Source organism: Lipophrys pholis (genome assembly GCF_963383615.2).
Source record: "Lipophrys pholis genome assembly, chromosome: 4".
NCBI lineage: Eukaryota > Metazoa > Chordata > Actinopteri > Blenniiformes > Blenniidae > Lipophrys > Lipophrys pholis.
In genome coordinates this window covers 31,055,110-31,078,806 of record NC_137637.1, presented here as the reverse complement: position 1 = coordinate 31,078,806, position 23,697 = coordinate 31,055,110, and the positions used below count along the sequence as shown (strand labels likewise).

Below are 23,697 nucleotides of genomic sequence, written 5' to 3'. Positions count from 1 at the left end.
AATCGACAGTACAAGAAGCCTGTGACCATGTGAAGGGTTGACTCTGCTCTGTGCTGCGCTGCAGGGATGAGGTGGTGGCTGGTGGCGGCCGCCGTGTGGCTGCTGGTGGTCCTGACCGACGTCCAGGCCCGAGACCGACCCCATGACGAGGGGGGAGAAACCCGGAGGGGCAAGAGGAAGAGGAACGGCCAGGGTGAGACTGTTTCTTTTGTTCCACAGCAGACAGTCATTTGGGATCGCTCTTATCGAATGTGACACTTAAAAAAAAAAAAAAAGATATTTTGCCAAATAAAAAAATGCACCACATCCTGGGATGTCGCGGTGTGGACAGACTCATTTGCTCCGTTCGTGTCATTTACAATTGTGTTGCTCCAAAGGAACATTTGTCTGATGGCAGAGGAAAAGAAATGACTGTACAGGCTGCAGACCCCTGGTCAGTTCCTATTAGTAGAACAACGCAACAATAGAAAAAAAGGAGAGTCTAGTTTTATGAAAAGTGGAGAAATGTTTTTCCATTTACTTAAAAAAAAAAATAAAAAAAAAAAAAAAAAAAGCATGATGGAAACAGAAATGACCACTTCAGCGTCAGTTCGCCTGGAACAAATATGGACCAACTCCTGTTGTCGTCCATTTCCGAACCTTCAATCACTAAAAGTACAGACTTGCTTGCTTCACATATCATCAACCCGTCCGACTGAATCCCACAGGCAAACGTTCTCCGACTTAATAACAGGAACCAATGAATCTGAACAAAACGGTCAGAAATGTGTGTATTTTCATGTATTGCAGGTCTTGGGCGAGCCAGAGCGGGGCGCTCTCGACCTCTGAAGATCAGACTGTTCCCCGGCCCGCCGGGCATCTCACAGGCCACAGAAAGCCACGGGAATAACCCGTTTCTGAAAGCCGTCAGAAACGGCCAAGAACAGCAGGCCAGCTACAACGTGATCCCAGGTCAGTGGCACCGAGATACTCAACTTTAACTTTAACTCAGCCAAAAAAACAAGTAAATAATTTTAAACAACTTGGACCAGTAATTAAACCAGCATTTTTAAAGCCGTTACAATTAATGTCATTTGACTGATCTGTAAGAGAACCTGACAACTTCACCCATCCATCCATCTGCTCAAGTGGCACAGAACTGGTTCTAATCTGACAAATGATGCAAATATACCTGCTACTTCATATGGACGAGCCTATATAAAAGATATACAATATTTTGCTGTATCTATCTGTGATTTAAAGAAAAATAAATACAATTTTATCTTCATTTCCACACATTACGACAAGGCTACATCAAAACAAGCTTGGATTATATATTAAACACGGAACACGTTTTCCTTTTCCCCCTCGTAGTATACCAGGAATAAAGTCACCTGTTCACCTTAAGCCCTAATACCGTATATTTAAAAAAACTAATTTTAACTTTCTGTTAATTTAAATTGGGTTTGAGTTTTGCAGCATGTTTCTGTGTGACCTAACATGGGAAAGAAAAACTATGCACCAGAGTTTTCAAGCCTATAAAATGTTAATATGAAGAAACAGTAACTGCTCCTGAATTAAAAAAAAGGGCATTTTAATGCAGCTGTGAATGTGGTCAGCTGAGCTTTGAGTCTCGGCGCTGTCGTTACAGCTCAGCAGCTTAATGACAAATCATCACATTACTTGATGAACGGCAGTAAAAAAAAAAAAAACGAAAAAAAAAAAAAAACACTGGTGGGAAAAAGAGCCTGTCGGACAAAGATCTCACACAGAGACGAGGACAAAGACTCCAGAGAGGAACGTCAAAACCACATTAAAGGCGAGTTTACGTAATTAAAAGAAAAGGTTCAGCGCTGGCGTTAATCTGTTGCCGGGAGCCGCAAAGACCTTTTGTCTCGGATGTGAGGATGAGTCTGCTTCAGTGAACGAAACGTAACAACCAAACAGATGCAGATGACAGAAACTAAAGGTCACACCAGTTGGACCAGCACGCCGTGTCCTGGAAGCTCTTTGAAGAAAGAGAGAAAGAAAGAAAGACTTCAATGCTTCGACTGTGAAATCACCACAGTCACTAACTACATTTATTCTTGGTCTAAAATATCAAAGTCTGCTCACTACCAGAGCTTTTATTCCCATCTCACACTCGAACATCCACAGGAGTTCGTTGTAACTTGCTCAGCTCACCTCCGCCCTCCATTTTAATACCAGCAACTGTAGTTTAACGTCAGTTCAGAGGAATTCTTGCATTTTTTATATATTTTTTTGCATCCATGCATCCCTTTCAAACACTGGCTGCGCCTACATGGACACTTTAAAGATAAAAATCTGATTGAATTCTTTTAGATTGAAAATCAACAGTCCCATTCACATGAACACTGAAGAAAGAGCTGCAAGTTTATTTACACGACAAATATGATTGGATCCTGAGAGCTGACGTTTCTTCACAAAACACTGTAACTGGTAGTAGTGACGCTCACACATCTGTTTACATGGACTCATACTGAATCATACACAGGGTTACACCGCCTCCTCCAATAGGAACGTCAATCAGACAATCTAATCAGATAGCAGAGCATACATGATGATATTTCATTTGGACTGGTGCTTAATGGGATTTTGTTATGGTAGACACAGCTACTGAAACTTTGGATTTATATCTTAGGGTCAGTCCCATCCCAGCTGTCTGTCCTGGCTGACGACGCCAGAACTAATCAAATAACTTCATTGATGTTAAAAATACATTGAAATCTTCAGTAAGGGCCAGTGGATCATAACACCGGTGCACAGACATTGGTTATTGTCATTTACACAGATCCCTGCAATTTACAGGGAGGCGGGGGGGGGGGGGGGCGGGGGGGGGGGGGCGGGGGGGGACGACGGACAATGAGAGTCTATGACAGCGACATCAATATTTTTAAAGAGAAAAGAAAAGCTCTAAAGTATGAGTGCTCCAGCAGAGATGACAGGGTGACAGTCTCGCAGAGTTAATAGGGAGACGGCATTTAGGAGAAATAACCAGAGTCACATAACTACCTGTGCTTCAATAGAAGTAACAAAGAGCATGCCATTAAAAAAAAAAAAAGGATAGATGACAGACAGCACACACCTAACTCAAAGAGCCCCTTTCTGCCATCGTAGTGGTTTACAATCTTTCCTCCTGACTCACTGACTCGGTCCCAGCATCGTCCTGTCCCCTGGACTGATGAAAGGTAAACATAATGCAGAGGGAGGGCCTGAAACACAACAAACCACTGCTCTGGATGCCGTCTTACGGTAAACTACAGGCTCCAGGTTTGACTAGACACTCACAGCAATTATTACCACAAGTCCTGCTGACAAAGGCAGAGGCTAAACTTGTGATCCACTGTTTGTGTGGTTCTGGACGTCTGAATCACTTTCCACATGTCAGATCTGTCCCGTGATTCAGTTCAGCCTGTGAACTTTTTCCTTGGCAAGAAAACCAAAGGAGTCAAGTCAGAGTTTGGTCGGTGAGATGACAGACGTCATCGCTTTGTGGCAGAGTCTGTGAAACGTGTCTTGAATCAGTGTAAATAAAATGTTCGCATCTGTCAGGTCCATGTCTGGGGGACATTCTACATCCAATAATTGACCGTGGTGGGACGTGGATCTGCCACTAGATATCTATTGATCGGAGCCACTATCCGTTACATCAAGAACGACCACGACTCCTGAGAAAACAAATCGTATTCATACGGCAATGCGGGAATAAAAAAATTGCTTCAGATTAGAAATGCTTTCCAACACAGATAAACAATCACACGTGGACACATTTACACCTTCGGGACATTCAGTCACCAATCAACCGGAGTACCTCAAGAAAACTCTCACACCCACAGGACGAACACGCGTTCAGCCATCACAGCCCTCAACGTGTGAGAACATTCAACTCTTCTATCCAAAGTGAGTGCAGATCTCACAAACAGCCTCCACAGTTCAATGTTGTCCCAGTTCAATCAATCTAAAAAAAACAATAAAAATACACTGCGGGTCAAAATTTTAGAACACCAAGATCTTTTTTTTTTTTGACAATTATTCAGCTTAATGTCTCGTTGCACTTTGAAATGAAAGAAGAGAACAAATAAACCATTTTAAACCAGAACGCATTTTAAGCTGTTGACTCATCACAGAAGCCACAGTTGGCAGATATAACCGCTCGTGGATTTCTTTATACAGAATTCATCACCAGAGTTCTTCAAACTCTGTTGCAGAAGTTCCCAAACAAACGAGGCACTCGTATGTTGCTTTTCTGTCACTCTTCTGTCCAGTTCATCTCAAACCAGCTCCATGGGTTTTAAGTCTCTTTCCAAGCTTTTCCTCTTCTTTCCTACTGTAGTTCTGGCAGAGCTTGGACTTCTGTTTTGGGACAGTATCTTGCTGTAGGGTTACTAGGGTTACTACTACTACTCTATGGCATACAAAGATCTGGCGTAATGGAACCCAAGATTTAAAATTCAAATTTTCAGTTTCAGTCCATCATACCTTCTTCCAGTCTTCAGCAGTCCAATGACTGAATCTTATTTTGACGTCTTAGCAATGGCTGTCTTGATGTCTTCCTTTCAAACCTGCAGCTCCAAGTCCAAGACTTTCTTACTACAACTACTATTGAGCTTGAAGCTGTTGTCCTGTCAGCCGCCGACCACGCAAGCTGTAAACTCTTAGAAACTCGTCTTCTGATTCTGCTTTCCTTGTCAGAGACATGTTGACTTCCTGAGTATTGCTCAAAATTTGTAATTATTATGATGGTCTGTCTCTCTCCCATTGTTAATGCCCTTTTGTTCACCATTTTTAAAGCAACACACAACTTTCTGCAGGACGTTCGTAAGGGTCTAGTACCGTAATGTGGTCCAACTCTGCTTTTATGTAAACAGATGGGGTTGTAAGTAAAACAGAAAAGTTGGAACGCCTGGAGGAATTAGCAGCACCGACTTTCAAGGCTCGATTGACTTTAAGATTTTAACCCACTTGAGCGTTCTTCCTACTTCTGTGTATGAACAGTCGACATCCTCCTGACGCTCTGATGTGCTTGTCTGTTTCAGGTAAGCAGGGCCAGTGTGTGTACCAGGGTCTGACCATGTTCGACCAGGCCGTCTGGTCTCCGAAGCCCTGCGTGACTTGCTTGTGCACGGGAGGCCGGGTGGTTTGTGACGAGATCACCTGTCCCGACACGCACTGCCTGTTCCCCTTCACCCCCGTGGGAGAGTGCTGCCCCGTCTGCATGGAGCCAGGTAGAAACACAACATGCGACAGGGCCATGGCGCAACATCCAGAGGAAACAGAGATGAGCATTTCTGAGGGGCTCTATTCAATCAACAGATAAGAGTGACAGGGAACCAAACTGGAGAGTTTACATCTCTGAGGCCTTTACATGTTGCTCTCTCTTCTCACCATGGCTGAAAAATGTGGCCGGCACATTTTGGATCTGTCGACACTGATGTTGTGAAAACTTGACATGCGTGTCTGCTGCGAGTCGTTCAACATGTCGAAGACTGATTTTAGCTCACGGTCTGACACATGCTCACTTTAAAGGCTATAAACAAGAGATGTTAGGAGGACATGAATATCTGCACAGCAAGGATTCAGTTTCAAACTTAGTTGGCTGCACAGTGAGCCGGTGGCCCAAAAGTAGACTTTTTAGTAGTTCTTATTATTCAGAAGACATACTTACAATTCTACATACTACAGCTGAAGAGTTAATCATTGCACATATTTTTTTTTCTTAGCATTTCAAAAGATACACAGAATAGATTTAGCAGGTTCCAGACATCCCCTGGAATATTTTTCTAGTAGTGTATATTCTATTATAAATAGGAGACAATAAAACTCAAGCAGCTGTCATTAAAATAACAACACAAACTTATTTGTATTTTGAAATGACTGCAACATTCACCTGAAAGTACTAACTGGACAAACACGTCTCTATGTATATCAACACTGTATGTGCCGTGTGCATGGGGTTTATTGGACATGGACAGTGTGAAGGACTGAATGATGTTTTATAGTCACAGAATAAGTAAGTCACAGCTACTACGTTGTTCTGTGATGCATCGCCACTAAGAATCCTGCATGTTTGTGTCAGTCAAGTTTGTTTTATGACTATAAAACACCATTAGTGTTGAACAAGTGAGATAAAGTTGGTCTACGTCACTAATCCTCACAATGTATTATAAGATGGACTGAATTATGAAATGTTTTTGTGTCTTCTGCTTTGGAAATATGTTGATGTATATTGACGTATAACTGAGAGGGATTTATTTTAGACAAACAGATAATGGAATAATGATGAAAAGCTGAATTGCACTTTTTGTCTATAACCTGGTACAATGGATACAGCAGAATATTAATGGACATGTTTGATTAGAATCACTTGTCGATTTATATTCATGCAAAATTTGCAGCATTTGTGTGTTTCCTTCTAAGATGGTGTATTTGTTCCTCTGGCTGGAGCTGGATGTGATGAGAGGTGGCCCTTTCACATTTGTAGATTGTGTATCTAATGCATCTATCACGTTCTGAAAACAAAGGCACCAACTTACAGGTTTACAGCAAATCTGGCATCCCAATGACTCACTATGTCTTAAAACCATTAAATCAACGTAATTCACCTTTCTAAGCTGCACAAAGGAAGAAGCCGTCCTGTTTGGTTGTTAACTCCGAGACATAAAAAGACCAACATTAACTGACTGTGGTCGTACCGGTTGGTGTGTGTTTGTGGTTAAGACCGGCCTGCAGCAGCACTGCTCTGTAGCTTCAACCCGCCGGTCTTAAACCCATCCGTCTGCAGCACTAACACACACGTGTCTGTCTGTCTGTCTGTCTTCTCCTTTCTACTCTTTCACTGTAGTTTCCTTCTTTTCTTCCCACTTTTCTACTTTCTTTCACTACATTTTTGCTTTCTCGTGTCTGTCTCCTCTCTCTGTCTTTTCACACCTTTTCCACCTTTATCCTCCTTCCTGTCCTGGCTGGGCGCCGCCACCGAACCCCGACCCCAGACCCCAACTTCAGCCTTGACCTCTCTGGTGACTCCCCAGTTCCCAATGACCCAAATGACCCCGTGACCCCGCTGACCCCAGAGGAGATACAGCAAATTCTGTGGCGGGAGGAAACGGAGCACCGCGAGGAGGAGGAGCGCCTGAGGAGGAAAGACGAGGCCAGGAAGAAGAGGAGGAAGCAGAGGAAGGAGCAAGAGGAGAGGCAGAGGAAAATAGTGGAGGAGAAGAGGAGGGAGGAGGAGGAGGTGCTCAGGCGACAGGCAGAGAAGGAGGCGGAAGAATGGAGGAGGCAAATTGAGGAGGAGCAAAGGAGAAGACAAGAGGAGGAAGAAGACTGGAAGCAAAAGGAGGAAGCAGAGAAGGAGGCAAGAGAGAGAGAGAGGAAGCTGGAGGAGGAAAGGAGGAAGCAGGAGGAGATACTGAGGGAGGAACTGCTGGCTCTGGTGAAGCAGGAGGAGGGAGAGCAGCAGGAGGAAACAGAGGAGGTGTGGCTCAGAGGAGACGTGTTTCAGATGCCCCCGAAAGAACCCGAGGAGCCCGAGGAGCCAGACTTCCTCCTTCCTCCAATCCCAATTCCTCCCGCTTCGTCAGATGAGCTGAAGGAGGTGGAACCGGAGGAGATGGAGGAGGGAGAGAAGGAGGGAGAGGAGGAGGGAGAGGAGGAGGTACTGGATAGAGAGGGGCTCCCACCGGGCTGCGACATCTCCGACGTCACTATGACATGTGAAAACGGCAAACTGACTTATTTCCCTGCTCTGACCATCCCTGAGCTCAAATCTCTCAGTCTGGAGGGTGAGTCCACACAAAAACACTAAGACCCACAAATCCACGGCACTACAACATTAACACGGGCAGCAAAGACGTTAAGAGTTAACCCCAACCATACCCACCGCCTCATTATTCTTCCACATAACGATGCTACATAAAGGGAAAATAAATTCCCACGTAATGGTTTTCTTAGACGTGAGGGAACCCTGCGTGACCCGTGGCACAAACTGAGGAGGCTTTTATATAAACAACTCTCTTAACACACACCACATAAGATGACAACAACAGCTGTTGAACAGGTCCAACTGAAACTAATCCGATTTGCAGGAAACAACATCAGCAGCATCCCAGCGGCGGCCTTTAATGGGATCCCTAACCTGGAATGGGTCAACCTGAAGAAAAATAAACTCACCTCTGCTGGCATTGACGCTAAAGCCTTCAGAGTAAGATGAACCACTGCAGCCCGTCTTGTTTCCCAGCTGCCCGTCTCATATAGTGTTTTGGCAGCATTGCTCCCTTGAAGCTTGTGAAAATGATTTGAAAATAGGTGTGCTGGACAGCTACACTGTACAATCAACAGCAGATTCACTGACTCCTATAAAGTCTCCCATTAAAATTAATTAAGAAATCTACCTACAAAAAGATTTTCAGAGTAAATGTGTGTGGACCGTCCATTTTACACACAGACATACTAACTTTAGCACAAATTACAATGAAATGTTTGCCAATGGCACCTTCGTGTGTCGCTTTTGTGTCACAGGGTCTGAAGATGCTAAAACGTCTCTACCTGGACGGGAACCTTCTCGATGTTGTGCCTTCTGGCCTCCCCCCGACCCTCCAGGAGCTGAAGATCAACGAGAACAAACTGGGAGAAGTCGATGAAAAGAGCTTCCAAGGTGCTCCAGTGCTAGTCGACTTTAATGTTTAATGTCAATTAAATCAGCGATTCGTCATTTATTAACTTAGATGTGTTTAGTTTTTCTTTCCTTCATCCAAGTTCCTTTTGCCTCATTTTTATATATTGTATGAAAGTATAATGTCTCCAGAGACTCTCATTCCTTCATAGTAGTATCGACTTATTTAAAGACTTTTGAAGACGGTTCCCCTCTCAGCTGAAAATCAGGTCTGAAAAAAAAAACGTTTTAAAACACTGATAGAGGAATAAAACATACAGAGAGGTTTCCAATATCTGAAAAGTGAGCTTGCTTTAATAGTAATTTTCTTCTTTCTTTTTAATCTCAGACCTGAGCGACCTGGTGATTCTGGAATTGGAAGCAAACCTGCTGAGCGAGGGAAACGTAAATCCTAAAGCCTTCACTCCGTTAATCCAGCTCTCCTACCTCAGACTGGGGAGAAACCACTTCCGCACCATACCACAGGGGCTCCCCAGGTCACTGCTGGTAGGAAACCAGACCTGCTTACACAACTGTTTTCCTCCATCCTCACAACCAGATCCATCAGACAGGATATATTGAGGCTCGGGCCACAATGAATACTCTTAATAAAGTTAAAAGTGGTTTGATGTGACTGTGTTTAGCAGCGAATTCCACACTGAACACAGCTGGTGGCAAACTGTTATGTACAGGAAACTTCAATAACGGCTTCACTAAACCTGCTGATTACATAAGTATGCCGGAAGAGAAGCCCTCCGAGCACCTGGATGCTTTCCACAGTTGCTGATGAATCAGGTTTTTTGTAGGTCTTGCGTTTAAACCGTATGTCTACCTGTGGGAAACAAGGTAGCCCATAACATAATTATAGTTCTGGTTAACCACAAAGACTTACAGAACATCAGTGGTTAGATCAAGCTTAAAACCTTCGTTTTACAATATTGGAGAGGTGCGACACACACACACAACGACACATACACACACACTCCAAACCTTTTTCTTGCATTTGTTGAGTGGTTATGGTTTTCTACTTCGCTGTGTGTGAACCCAGGATGGTTGGAAGATTGTGGAGGACTGTATCTGCCTGGCGGTCGTACCTCTGGCTGCATGCGGATGTGATTTGGATGTCAGTTTTTTAACCAGAAACACCCTTTGATGAACAAACATAATTGCATTTTTCCAGTTGATTAAAGCTTTCATAACTGAAAATTCCCCACAAACCGCAGAAAAAAATTTGCCAAGAAATCTGAAGAAAACACATCCAGTTAACAGCGGTGAAGATGATAAAAGACACACGACAGCTTTGACTCTGAACGCCACTGATTGCTTAAATAAACAACATTAATCCAGTTTCATCCAGACGAGGCCAAACATTCGCTTGTTTTTTTTTCTGTTCCCTTTTCAGGAGTTGCATCTGGAGAACAACCTGATCGAAGAGATCTCAGAGGCCGTTTTTAATCAGACGGTGAACCTGAATGTTGTTTCTCTGAGACACAACAAGTTGGACGAGACCAGGATCGCACCTTTGGCCTGGATCAACCACAGGTATTACAGATTAGATTAACCAGACTGATGGGGCAAAGTAATGATTTTACCCTCCAGGAGTGTGTATCAGTGGTTATGCCAGCTGTAGTTTGCATCTTCTCAAGCTACTTTTCGCATTAAAAAAAAATTAAAAAAAAAATCAACTGACTTTGCTTCCACTTCCATTTGTTTGAAAATCTTTACTCCTCCTGTGCAGAAATCTGGAGTCCATCGACCTTTCACACAACGACCTGTACCTGGTTCCCTCCTACCTGCCCAGATCTCTGGTCCACTTGGTGTTGGTGGGAAACAACATTGAAAGGATACCCGGTAGGTGGGATGTGCTGAGGCGTGCATTTTCCAGAGCCTAATGAAACGTAACGTACGGTATTTGAAGCCACGTGCTGCTTTTGTTTCCATCTCCCTCTGCATGCTACGAGCTCAAATCATCAAACTTAATTGCTCATAAAGTGGTACTAGAGGTAGATTTAAGTAGTGCGTTGACATGCAAGTTGTACTTACGACTGAGAAAGTGGGGTTTCTCTGAAGGAAGGCTTCTCACTCAGAGATAAAAAAAAACACATGTGCCAGCAAAAGCAAATATAAGTGAAATATAAGTGTCAGTCAAAATCTAGTCTTAAAAACAATATGCTTGAAACTAAAATACAGATTTAAATTAAAGTCGTTTACATAAATAGAGCTGACACCAGAAGACTGTTAGGAATGATTTCATATCTGGGAGAAGACAGAGGAAATGGAAAGCGAGTGTGATCATGGAGGTGGGAACTCTAAATGTTTTTTTGTGGGACAATCTGTAGGGTTGGTTTATTACAGATTGCAGCATTAAAATAAAAAAAAACTACGAGATATCATATTTGCTTCTATGGAATTTCTAAAACTTCCCACTTTTCCTGTGGGAACTTTCAAGCTTTAAATTGAAAGCTTAACCACCCCACCAGTTACTCATAAACGCGTGATCCTAATCCAGGTAGCGGGATTAACCAAAACAATGATATGTGGTTTGATGCACTGACATTTTAAGCTGTGTCTTGGTTTTACTTAAGTACATGTTACATGATCTTTCATAGGCTACGTCTTTGCCCACATGGACCCTGGATTAGAATACCTCTACCTATCCTACAACAAACTGGACGGCGAGGGAATCGAACCCGAGTCCTTCTTTGGCTCCTACAACTCCATGGTGGAACTGTGTTTGGACCACAATCAGCTGGTGGCTGTTCCTTCAGGCATCAATGAGATGACCAGCCTGCACTTTCTCAGACTCAACAACAACAGGATCAGGTATGAAGTCACCATTCATCCATGGATTTATTCACACGGAAATTGTGTTTCTCTCATTAGAGCCGAGTCACACGGGATTTTAGGAGGGCATTTCACTAAATCACAACAGCTGCTGGTAAGAAGCTTTTGAAAGCTTCAGTAAGTCACTATATGCAGCCTGTTACACTTGTTGCCCTGCAACTTAAGTCACTGTATAAATAATATTAGTATTTTTAATTGCCACGGGACATAAGTAAAACTTATAGAAAACGTGTTTAATTAGCTCCTGATCTCCCGACACCTCTAACCATTATCCCCTCTTGTCAATGTTTAACTAATTTGTCCACCACATATACATCCTGTCTAATTTTGGAAAGGTCACCAGTCAATTAAAGAATGCAAAAGCTGAATTTTCATATGGTCAAGTTATTATGAAATAGTAGTAAAGACAAAGAAGGTGTGAGCTGAACAACTGCTGGACTGTTGTTTGTGATTTTCTGTGAAACTTCTGAAGTCTGGATCAAATCAGTCTGATAAGAATGGCGTTGCCATAGAGATGAGACCAATTTACTAAACAGGTCATAACTTGTAAATAACATAACTTTCACATGTGCCTTGTAAACATAAATGTTTGGTAATTTTTGATGTTGTTGTATGATAAAGTGTCGCCTTGTTTATATGCCTCGTTGAAACCTCCACTGAAGCATCACCAGCAGTAAGAAGGGCAACACAAGGAGATAAACAACCCCGGTGATTAAAGACAGACACAAAACAAAAAGAGCTACAAAGGCTGCACAGCAGCGTCGGGTCTGACCAGACGACTGACTCACTCGTCACACGCAGCCAGACAGCATTAAGCAGAAAAGTTCACTGGACGGAGAGTTGTCTTGGCGACAGGAAACAAAACACGTCGATTCCAGTTTCCACCTGGGAGTCACCCTGAATCACCTCATTACACACGGTTTCTCTCAAGTTCACCAACTGCACACAGGCCGTCCAGGTTGTGACAGCTTGTTTTAGACGAAAGCAACATTATGGTGTCGACACGTAATCACTGCAAGTGGGAAAGTACGAACCGGCTCCAAGACACCGGTGACCATTTTAATGAATGTGCTGCTCTCGAGTGCACGGTGATAACCTCAGCAGGAATGTCTAAATGGCAAACACACCTCAAATAGAATTTAAAAAAAAATAATGTTGTGAGAAAAGTTAAGGTCTGTTTTAGGCCGCGTTTACACGACAACGTTTTCAAGTGAAAACGGAAATCTTTCGTCTGTTCGGAGCCACTGAAAACAAAACTTTTTGACAACGCTCCGACTTGGTCTGCTTCTTAACGAGGGAAAACAATCCGTTTTGAAATCACTGCTACTGCACATGTGCACCACGGCCATAGTCCATAGTTATTCTGCACATGCTCAGTAGATGGACAATAGGAACAATATTTCCCAGTAAATATTCTCCTGAGATTAGTTTTATTATTCAGGGTCATCGTAATAACAATCTAACTACTCTGTTGGATTGTTTATATAGTGTGTGGTTTTTTTTTTTGTGTGTGTTTCACGCATGTGTGTGTGGTTTCATTACAAAAATGAATAAAGTGTCAACGCATTGCCTGGCATGCTAACGCTTCAGTGTTTCTGCCGTTGCCGCGTAAAAATGGTTTTAAAATGGTTTCAAAATGTTACCATGTAAATGGAAAAACTTTTGCAAACGCAAAAAAGGACTTTAATCAAAGATGCAGCATCCAGAATGTCAGTTGTAGGCAAAAATGTCATTACTAAACTTTAGTGATTAACCCCACCTACCCCCTATTAGAAATGTTGTTTTTTTAAGTCAAAGCTTAGGAGAGATTTGAATATACTGTATTTGTAAGCAGTTGTATACATCAAATTTCTTCATAAAGTTTTGGGGCATTATTCTCCACATGAAGAAAAAAAAAAAAATAAAAACGTGTAGAGAAAATAAAACAGTACCCAGTACCCTTCCCAAGGGAACGTCACATTCCCAGTAGGTCTGGATTTAAAATGTGCCGGTTGGGGGTTGTGGTTTTTGACATACACCAAGTCTCCTTCGCAGATACACTTTTACACTGTGAAGTAATCGATGACAACAGAACCCTGATCAATTCCACTAAGCTAGTTGATTATGTACTTGCTGTCCGACAGAAATGCGACGATTCCACTTGCTGTGAAATTAAACCCTTTGTGACCTTCTCAAGCTTAACCTGACACCATCATGTCAAACCTGCAGTGCAGGATTCCAGGATCACATGATAATCTCTAACCCGGTGTGTCTTTCAGGAGTGTACCGGATGAAAGTATCTGTGACCCAAACCACAGCGGGGACTCCACTCTGGTCGCGCTGAGGCTGGAAAACAACTACATTGATCCCAGGAAGGTCTCACCGGCCGCCTTCTCATGTGTGCGCTCTTCCTCCAGCGTGGTCATAAAACCCCAGAAAACTGAAGCCGTGAAATCCAGAACCTAAACAGACGCTTGTTTGAACCACCAACAGGGTAATATTTTGATTTAAAAACATTTTTCTGCCAATAGGTGTCAAATTTAAAAGTTCCCCTCGCCATCTTACTCTGACGTTGTATTATTAAATTGCTCATATAAAAATCTAATTATAAATTACGATTGAATAAAAAAAAAAAAAAAAGCTTGTTAACATATGACGTACGGGTTGAACATGAAATAAAGAACTGTTAAAACAGTTACAGCAAATGTAATATGACTTATGGGAAAAGTGTTGCCCTGTGTTGGATTCAATCCTCGGAGCTATGAGTAATATTTTCTTCTTCGTCGCTCCTCGAACATCGTTTTAAAGTCTGGTAGGTCGGCCCTCCGCAAAAGCGGGACGGTGACAGAGCTCCTTAAAACCCTCACAATCAAACACATCTGTCTGCTTCAGAGAAACTCTGTTTAATGGAAAGAATTCCTGCGCCGTACACAGTAAACTGAAAACGCTAATAAAGAAATGGAAAGAATTCTGTGAAGTGAGACCACAAGGCCAGCACATTATTTTTAACGGCTTCAGCACCTTCACATGCCCTCTGTCAGCTCCATTTCTCCTAAAGACTGCGTTCATAAGAGCTTGGACAGGAAGGAGAGCCGCGAGCTCTTCGTCTTGGAGAAAGAGGGCGAAGGATCAAGTTAAAGGAAGTGCTGCACCTTTTCGTCCTTTATGTGCATAATCTTAAGTGAAAAAGCAGAGACAAGGCTGTAAAGCTTTTGTGATCCAAATGAGCTCGATAACAGTTTGACACCAGGATTAAAAAGAGGATTTACCGTCCTGCACCGCGTTTCTAACTCCTGACAGTATGATATAATGATCATTATAGTCGTTGAAAAAGTAAAAACAAAACTGCTTTGGTGAAACGACAGCATCCTCATCAGGTCAACGCCACCAGCAGAAAATCCTCAAGTGCAGCTACCCCTTCCAGGTTTCACTCATTTCATTAATGAGGAACAGGAACGACGGGAGCTGCTCAGTTTGGCCCAAACAGTCATAACCTTTGGCATTACAATAAGAGAAAATGCAACAACGAAAGATTCCACAACGTCTTACCGATTAAGAAGTGCTTAAAGGAGGCCAACTCAAATAACCACCAAAGGATAAACGACTGGTGCTCTATGATGGCGTGCAGAACCTGAAGTATTTGTATAAATATCACGACAATCAAGCGTGACTGTAAAATAAACAATTCTTGTAAAATCAGATTTGCCTGGGGAATCGTTCATTGTTTGCAAAGTGCAGGAATTTTTCAACAGTCAAAACAAAGGTCACAGGTGGATTTGTCTAGAGTATTCCCATGGTTTAATAATCCCAAATTATTTCCTTTTTGACGGTGTATTCGGATTATATTAGAGTATTTCAATCCATTAAGGAGATGTTTTTCTTATAGGCTTTTATTTATAACTTTGATGCTTTAAGCCATTGAAAATTACACCTGAATAGTCAACAGGCTGGATGGAGGCTATTTTAACTAACGTCGTGTTGTATACCTCAACAGCTCTTTTAATTTTAGTGGATCACAAAATCTTGGTTTTCAACAATAAGTCGCCTATAAATACTGGGAATCTTCCTTTGTCCTGTAAACACCCGACGTCTCGACAGATTTGCGTCTGCCCCCAAAAATCAAATGAAAACATTAAAAAATAAAGAGGGAAATTTTATGCTCAGTGTCCGTTCCACTTCAGTTTATGTTGAAAGCTTCCATAACAGAACGGATGTTAAACAGAGGAGAATGTTATTTTGCAGTGTATGATTGTGACTCTCCTGTACAGACGCCAGATTTGATAGTTTGATCCACCGATGAGTTTATTGGGATCAGAGGATGTTCTGTATGAAGGAAAAAAACTGTTACTGATTAAACAACAACCCTGCCAATGAAATCTCATCAACCTCCAGAGGTATTTTCTTCTGTCGTTGCACGATTCGATCAGTTCTTCTTTTTTCGACGAAAAAAAAACAACACAAAAATCGCGAATGTGATTAAATTACAAATCCTTGGCTGCGCTTCAACTTTCCACACGTGAATAAAGAAAGTGTTACTGCTGCTTGTAGTAACTATTATATATTGAACCAGGGACAATGTGGATGCTCCCAGAGAACATACAGGCTATACCTTTAATGTGCAGAGCACTGACTGGACTTTTCCCAACTATTTCCATTCGAGTCATATTGCTTTATTTGTAATACCAGATAAATGTTTTGTTGTGATGATGTCCTTCACTTTGCTCTTGGCTGGCCAATATGTTTAAATTATACGATGATCTGTTGGATGTATAAACACCATTTACCACTTTTAAAACACTTTGTTATGATGCACAATATAAATAAACTTCATTATGTCAACGTGGTTGCCTGATTTATTTCAGTCTGACATTCAGGATTTTCTCTGCTGGTCACCCTCTGGGAAAAACTAATGGTGGCAGAAACACTCTTGGCAGGAATGTTTAATGCATGTAAGTGTAAAACATATTTTACACAGACTATACACTGAACAAATGATTCCTCTCGTAAACTTTCTGGACCAAAACCCGACGCTGATCCAAGAAAGTTTTTCAGCAACGCGTTTGTGACTGACTGTTAATGTGAAATTATTTCACAAAATCCAAAACATACATCAAGTACTTCATATTTAAAGTACATCTTTACAAAAAACTAAAATGTCACATTCAAGAGTGTTTAGGAGATGACAACAAGATTTTATACCAAACTTCTCATTTAGAGAAACATTTAAGCTCTCCATAGTGACATACAGTATATGTGGCTCGTCAGTTTCACACATAACAAATAATTTTAATGGTTTATTGTATATATAAGTTACAAAGATTTACTCACTTTAAATAGTTGAAAAAGGGTAGAGAATTTCTTTTTTTTTTTAAACGTACCAAAAATTCCAGTTAATAATAAAATGTATTATCATTATTACATTATTGATTGTTCCATCCGTATACAATGCAGCAATCCCCCACTAGTTGTCACTAGAGAGCCAGTAGACTTTTCAGTAGAGTTTTCAAAAATACTGGTGGGAAGTTTGAGGTAATTTTATCTCAAAAAAAGAAAACAAGGTGGCATTTTGTATGTGTCAGGGAAAAAATAAATAAAAAATCATATAGTCACTCCACAGAAGACATGCACAACCACGTGTGAGACTGCCTCGTCTTAAATATATATATATATATATATATATATATATATATATATATATATATATATATATATATAGAAAATAAATAAACCGTAAATTGTAATCTTTTTTTTTTTTTTTACTGTATTTAGTGCAGGGGTGAGTCAAACCTCTGAAAAACAGGCTACACAGATACACCTTGATACTGAGTATTCAGTCTCACACTTTCCTGTTATCAAATCAACACCTCGAGTCTTCAGGAGGAAAAGTCGCCATGATGAGCATCACAGAGGGAGACATGATAAAATGAAGTGTTATTAGCAACGTGTGTCTTCAAGCCCCGATGCAGTGAAAAGCTATAATTATCAAAGCTGGAAAAGTCAACATAATCATATTTTCCTTTCAAACTGAGGTTGCAGATCATTTGCAGCAGTTATGGACATTTAAAGATCGACTGGAACAGAAACACCAAAACGTGAAAAGAAAAGAAAAGAAAAAAGAAAAAACCTTCAGCTTCTGTTGGGGTAAGACCAGTTGGAAGTAATGGATAGTTATATGTAGACAAAACCAATCTAAAAGTTCCAGAAAGCTTAACAACAATAAAAACCAAGAATCAGATAAGTGTGGTGAGTTTGGAGATTCTGACTATTGTCAACAACTTTCTTTTTCTTTTTTAAATAGAGGTTTCAAGATGAAGAAGTTTTCCATGAGAGAAGACAAAGTTCTTCTCATCTGCCAACAAAGAAACAGCTGCTTTGTTCATCAGTTTTAAAAAGGGAAGACGTGTAGAGAACAATCTAATACTCATTACTCGCATGACCCCGACAGCAGGAGCGAATCACATCGTCAGCGATTTCATCACAGAAAAGTAATGCACATTTAGACGGATCTCTATTCGGCTCGATTCAGAATGATTTACATCTGACACAGAGAAACCTCACTGTATCTGTGAAACCAGGTGCAACTGATCAACCTGTGAAAATTGAAGCTTGTCTAAACGACCAAAAAGCCTGAATGAGCTGTAATTTCCTGCTCTTGAACTCAGGGATGACATGTTTGTCCCCAATGCAACTAAGAGACAAATGATGTTAAGATCCAGTTCCACGACTTTTCCTTCGACTCCCACATTAAACAAGTCATTGTAACAGGCACAACGAAATTGTAAGGTGCAGTTCTCCTAAAGTGCCGTGATAAAAAATAAAGTATAAAAGAATGCGCTCACTAAAAACTAACTGCACAATATAAATAAATAAATAGACAAAATATCAACCAGTGTAAAAAAAACAACTGTCTCATAACAAGGGATAGACAACGCCAGTCAAACATTATTAAGTGCAACAATGGCTTCTGCATAGAAACTGTTTCTTCGTCTGTTTGTTTTGGCCTTTAATGTCCTGGAACGTCTGCCAGAAGCTAATTGTTTAAAAAGTGCAAATCCGGGATGAGTTGGGTCCTTGAGTATCTGCTGAGCTTTTCTGAGGCAGTGGGAACTGTAGAGATCCTCCAGGGATGGAAGGGGGCAGCTGGTGATCTTCTGGGCTGTGGTGATGATTTTCTGGAGCCGTTTCCTGTTTGCTGCTGTGCAGCTGGAAAACCTCACACAGATACAGTAAGTAAGAATGCTCAGTATGGAGCATTGATAAAAGGACACTCACAGGTCCTGTCTGAGGTCGTTGTGTCTCAGTATCCTCAGAGAGTAAAGTCTCTGCAGTGCCTTCCTGATGATGGCTGTAGCGTTGGCGCTCCAGGTCAGGTCATCCTCTATGTGCACGCTCAGGAATCGGCAACTGGAGACCCTCTCCACACATTCCCCGCCGATGAACAGGGGCGGAGTATCTGTTTTCTACGATGATCTCCTTCTGTTCTCCATGCACCACGCACCAAGCAGACAGCCTCTCCACCTCGTCCCAGTATGCAGCGTCATCCCCTCCTGAGATGAGCCCCACCACGCTTGTATCATCAGCAAACTTTAATTGATCGAATTCAAAAAATTCTTATTGAGCGCATTCTTTAATACTTTATTTTTTGTAACAGCACTTTAGGAGGACTGCACCTTACAACTTCGTTGTGCCTGTTACAATGACAATAAAGACATTCTATTCTTTTCTATCTATATTATATTTATATATAATACATCTTAAATATAAATATAATTCCAATTAATGAAATAAATATAATCCAATTTTTTTTAGATTTTAATAAAATTTTTAAAAATTATTTTATTTTGGAAGTTTTTTTTAAATCTACTCCCAAAACTTTTTATTTTCTATGTGACCCTTACTGCATTTCCCACATTCAAAGCTTAAATCCTGTGTTTGTATTTATGGAGCCATGTGTGAGGATGAGGAGGGTGAACACTGGTTTGTTGTGTGGGCTCTCATGGTAACACCCTCAGAAGCAGCAGCAGCAGGTAACAGTGAGTCTCGGGTCGCAATTCTTTAAAAATGTTTCCTGGCTAGAACGGCTTTCCTGAGCCACTAAAGCAACAACATGCACTGAGGCTACTTTCTGGCACCGTCGCCCTCGCAACTTGCCCCACTTACTTCAGGCTTTACTGGATGGAGGAAATTCTCCTTAACGTAAGAACATAGGAGCTCCAAGCGGTCTAGAGCCACTGCAGACGTCTGACGGCTTGGAAAGTATGAAATCCTTCAAGGAGAGAGACATCCTGACCACCTCGCCATCAGGAACGCAGACCATCTTCCATCAGGAAATAATCTCTAACATTTAATTGGCAGTTTGAACACGGTCATTCCAACAACTACGCCATCGATTTTTCAATTTTGTTTTCTCTCTCTCTCGCTCTCTATATCCACAAACCAATTTCCTACTGTTGAAGCTACTGAATCAAACGTCTGTGTGGCGGACCAGCCAGCTGAGAGGCATGAGGTGTTCATGACAAGACCTCTCAGGGCAGAAATCGACAGACACAACTGACCAGGGCCACCAGCTAGACTCATGTTGAGAGAAGCATTGTGTAATAAGACACATTGTGAGGCCATTGGTCTTTAGAGAAACAAAGCATGCGTGTGCCGTCACAGGGCGGAGGGATGAAAACTCACAACCAGGTTCACATCAGGGTCCAATCAGATCTTTAACATGATATTCTTGAATTGAAATACTTTTCAACTCTAGGGTGTTAATCTTTCAAGACTTACTTTCCATATTCAAGACAGTTCAAATTGAAGGACAAACATTATACAGTTATTTATATATATATATATATATATATATATATATATATATATATATATATATATAAATAACTGTATAACGGACATATCACATCTTTAAAAACTATAAATTCTCCAGCATTTTTGTAAAAGCTTGTAAAAGATGCTGCTCCAGTCTCGTCACCGTCGAGTTCTACTGTCCTTCATTATGTGAATTAACAGACACCAATGGTCTCCATGTTTTCTGTTCCCGACTACGATAAGTGAAGAGGTTTAAAAATAGGGTGAGCTGGCCGATGAAGAGTTAAACTGAAATTCTGGCTTCTCACCAGGGTATTGTTTCAGCACACAGTTATGAGGCGGTGATTATGAGGAGCTGGAAACTGAGTCTGAGGTTTTTCTGTTGGAAAACCATAAATGCAGACTCGCTTACATATCAGTCAGCAGCAGCCTGCAGAGAATTCAGCTTTTCAGAAGCACCACGCCGTTTGTTCTGTTCACTGCTGGTGAAGTGCTGCTTGTTTCTCAGGTTGAAAATTCAAATTAAGAGCCCAATCTTTAATAATACTCAAGTATTTTGTAAGTGGTAACTTATGTTATGACCCCCATTTCAGGATGTCGAGGGGACAGTGAACTCTAAAACAACAGAAAGATTTTTTTCACTAAAAAAGTTGAAAATAAAAGGAGAGGGCTGAACCTCCCTGAGTGAAACGTACACAAAAACAAAAGGAAAGAGCAACCGAACCAGCTTTTCTTTTCTTTCTTTTTTAACCAAACTATGAATCAGAAAGTTTATTCCAGAACAAAGAACTATCGAATACAATAAAACCGGCTTCTATCAAAGTTGCAGGGCAAACCAACGCCACAGCACAGCGGCCTCAGCGGCAGCCCAGTCAGCACAATGGATGCTTTTGACCAGGCTCATCATTCAGGTGTGATTTGTGGGATTGTGCTAAAAGTAGAGGACATCGTGGAAAAGACAAGCAGGGATAACGTCACACGTACCAATTGAAATTTGAGAGCCACTAACTAACTATAGAAGCGCAGCTTTAGGCTATGGGAGACACTGGGAGTGTTGACAATGCGAACAAATCCAAATCCAAAAGAGAAAACAAAAACGTAAAGGTGAAATTAGAAATGCCCAACAGAGAGCTGAATTTAAAAAGATTAAATTAAATTAAAAAAAGCTAAAAAGTTAACTATCAGGGTGAGCTCAGGTCATGCTGCTCCACTTTCTTAGTTTGGATGCTGTCGGTTTAGACACCGGACTACATCTCTCTTACTACCTCCATTACTTGGAGTCTCTCCCTCATTAATTTCTCTCTGTTTACTTATATGATGTTTTCTCTTTACAGTCTTCTAACCTCTGCCTCTTCTTTTCCTTATGTTCGGTCCCTTGAGATCATGACGCCGCAGTTGATGGTATACAAATGAAACTGAATTAAAAAGTTTTCCACCAGGCTGTAGTCGGTCACATTAACTTGTTTCAAAGAGATGTTTTTTAACTGTTGTTTGACATTTAATCAGTCAAATGCTCTTTTATTTAACCATAAATTCCTCACTCAGAATAAAGCTTTCAAAAGGGCGTCCAGACCTCAATGAGGTTATAATGAATTAGCGTGCCTTAACCTTATGTGTGTACGTTTAACGAGTCACAGCATTGCAGCTCTCACTTTCTGAGGCATGTGTGAAACAGCACATCTTCAACCTCCAGAATCCGGCAGATAACAGACCATTTGAGCTCAGAGGGAAGAACTGACCCCGGGGATGAAGATTCAGTTAGTATTTTTAAATAGTTTTGTACAAAACAAATACAAATAAAACAGAATGAAGTCTCTCTGGGTATTCCGAGAGCTCTGTACGGTGAACATGAAAGAGCTCCGCCGGTCCCGCATTAATTAGATGATCATTCAAACAGATCTGTGATGACTCGGAAAATCTGAATTTCCCACTGAGGAGATGCACTGAAAAACCAAAACACAGACCCCATCCCACTCCGGTCCAAACCAGGGCATATTTGGATGGTCTGCCTCTGCCATAAGGTTTGCTGTTCCAGCTCAGCTCAGCAGAAAATGCCAGTACTGAATGGAAAAAGGAATTGTATAACACTCAAACCCCAGAGGGAGCGAGCTCCTGTTAGCTTTTCCATTCTTGGGAGGTATTTCTCATTTCTGCCCCAAAGTATAAAAGCTGAAGGATTTCCTGTTGTGCCTTGTTAAAACACACCATGCAGAGCAAAACACACCCTGGATGTGAATTTAATCTTTCTTCTCTGTTTACACTTTCTAAATCCATAAGGAAGACAGTGATTCTGATGCTCTTCTCTCTTACCGTGACGCGACCATGTACAACCGACTCACCGTTCTGGCAAACGGCCCCGAGCTCACATCGGGCGACGCGTTCCACTTTAACGCGATGAGAAATCTTCTCAAAACTGTTTCTTTAACCAGGACACACAAGGTCAACACGTAGGTGTGTGTTATGCAACAGATTTATTTGGGGGTTGATTTTATTCAGAAATGAAAGAAAAACAGGAAAAATATCTGTGAAGCACATCAGAACTTTAAGCTTCACTCCTACTGGGACACTTGTGGATAAGAGGTTATCTTAACTTTGAGGAGCACCAAATACATATAATAAATAATAAAATAAAGAGAATCTGGACGATTTGAGGTATTTGACGATCTTCGTGCCGTCAATTGAAAGCAGACATGATGAAGAGTTAGAAGAAGCCAAAAGTTCACACAATTCAAAAACTTTGGGCTGTTTAAGGTCCTACGACGTGGCCAACTTAGACATCCAAGAGTTACTATCGATGCTGAACATTATATAGAGGTTTTAGTCATATCAACATCTCTTTGAGGAAAAGCCTTGTATATTTCAACAAGGCAACACTCGGCCACACACTGAATCCTCCACAACCTTACAGCAACGTTTCAGCCACTGGGGGGGAAAAGGAATGTTGGTTCACTGTTTTGCATGAGGACACTTAAGCAGATATGCAAGTCGAAACTAAAATTTTTGGGACTGGAAGATGATCTGCTCCCAGCCAGATAACAAGTTTCTCCTTTTGTTGGTGTCTCCACTTCCCAGACTGATGTTGAAGAAGATGGATGAAGTGTTTAACATCTGATATGTTATCCAGGCACGATTGTTTCAAATGTGGATTAATGTGATTTATAAATCATTGGTTTCAATTACATTTAGTTTTTTTGGGGGGCAATTTACACATTTTCCCAATTTGGAAACATGTTTTTTGTTATTTTTTTCCCCCCAGAAGCACCTTCAACCAACCTCCTCAAGTTCTCACCTGAAGCCTGCCAGGGTTTCCCTGCTGCTGTACACCTCCACTCCCCGCCAGGCCTCAGTGTAGCTGTGAAGGGAAGGGGAGGTGACAGACCCACCACTACATTCTATATAAAGACCTGAGCGTG

The 23,697-nt window shown here is 41.4% G+C and overlaps 2 protein-coding genes across 3 annotated transcripts in view; one reads left to right on the top strand and one right to left on the bottom strand.

Moving 5' to 3' along the window:
- ecm2 (extracellular matrix protein 2, female organ and adipocyte specific) overlaps positions 1-16,312 on the top strand; it is a 21,902-nt gene extending 5,590 nt beyond the window's left edge. For both annotated transcript variants that reach the window (XM_080460737.1, XM_080460736.1), the window contains 11 exons: positions 65-193; positions 790-951; positions 5,037-5,225; positions 6,990-7,781; positions 8,085-8,200; positions 8,518-8,653; positions 9,000-9,157; positions 10,053-10,192; positions 10,389-10,501; positions 11,260-11,473; positions 13,753-16,312. In XM_080460737.1, the coding sequence (XP_080316863.1) occupies positions 67-193; positions 790-951; positions 5,037-5,225; positions 6,990-7,781; positions 8,085-8,200; positions 8,518-8,653; positions 9,000-9,157; positions 10,053-10,192; positions 10,389-10,501; positions 11,260-11,473; positions 13,753-13,939 (2,334 nt within the window). In that variant the 5' untranslated portion in view covers positions 65-66 and the 3' untranslated portion in view covers positions 13,940-16,312. The remainder of the gene's footprint in view (positions 1-64; positions 194-789; positions 952-5,036; positions 5,226-6,989; positions 7,782-8,084; positions 8,201-8,517; positions 8,654-8,999; positions 9,158-10,052; positions 10,193-10,388; positions 10,502-11,259; positions 11,474-13,752) is intronic.
- cenpp (centromere protein P) overlaps positions 1-23,697 on the bottom strand; it is a 90,736-nt gene that overhangs the window by 8,409 nt on the left and 58,630 nt on the right. The window lies entirely within an intron of this gene.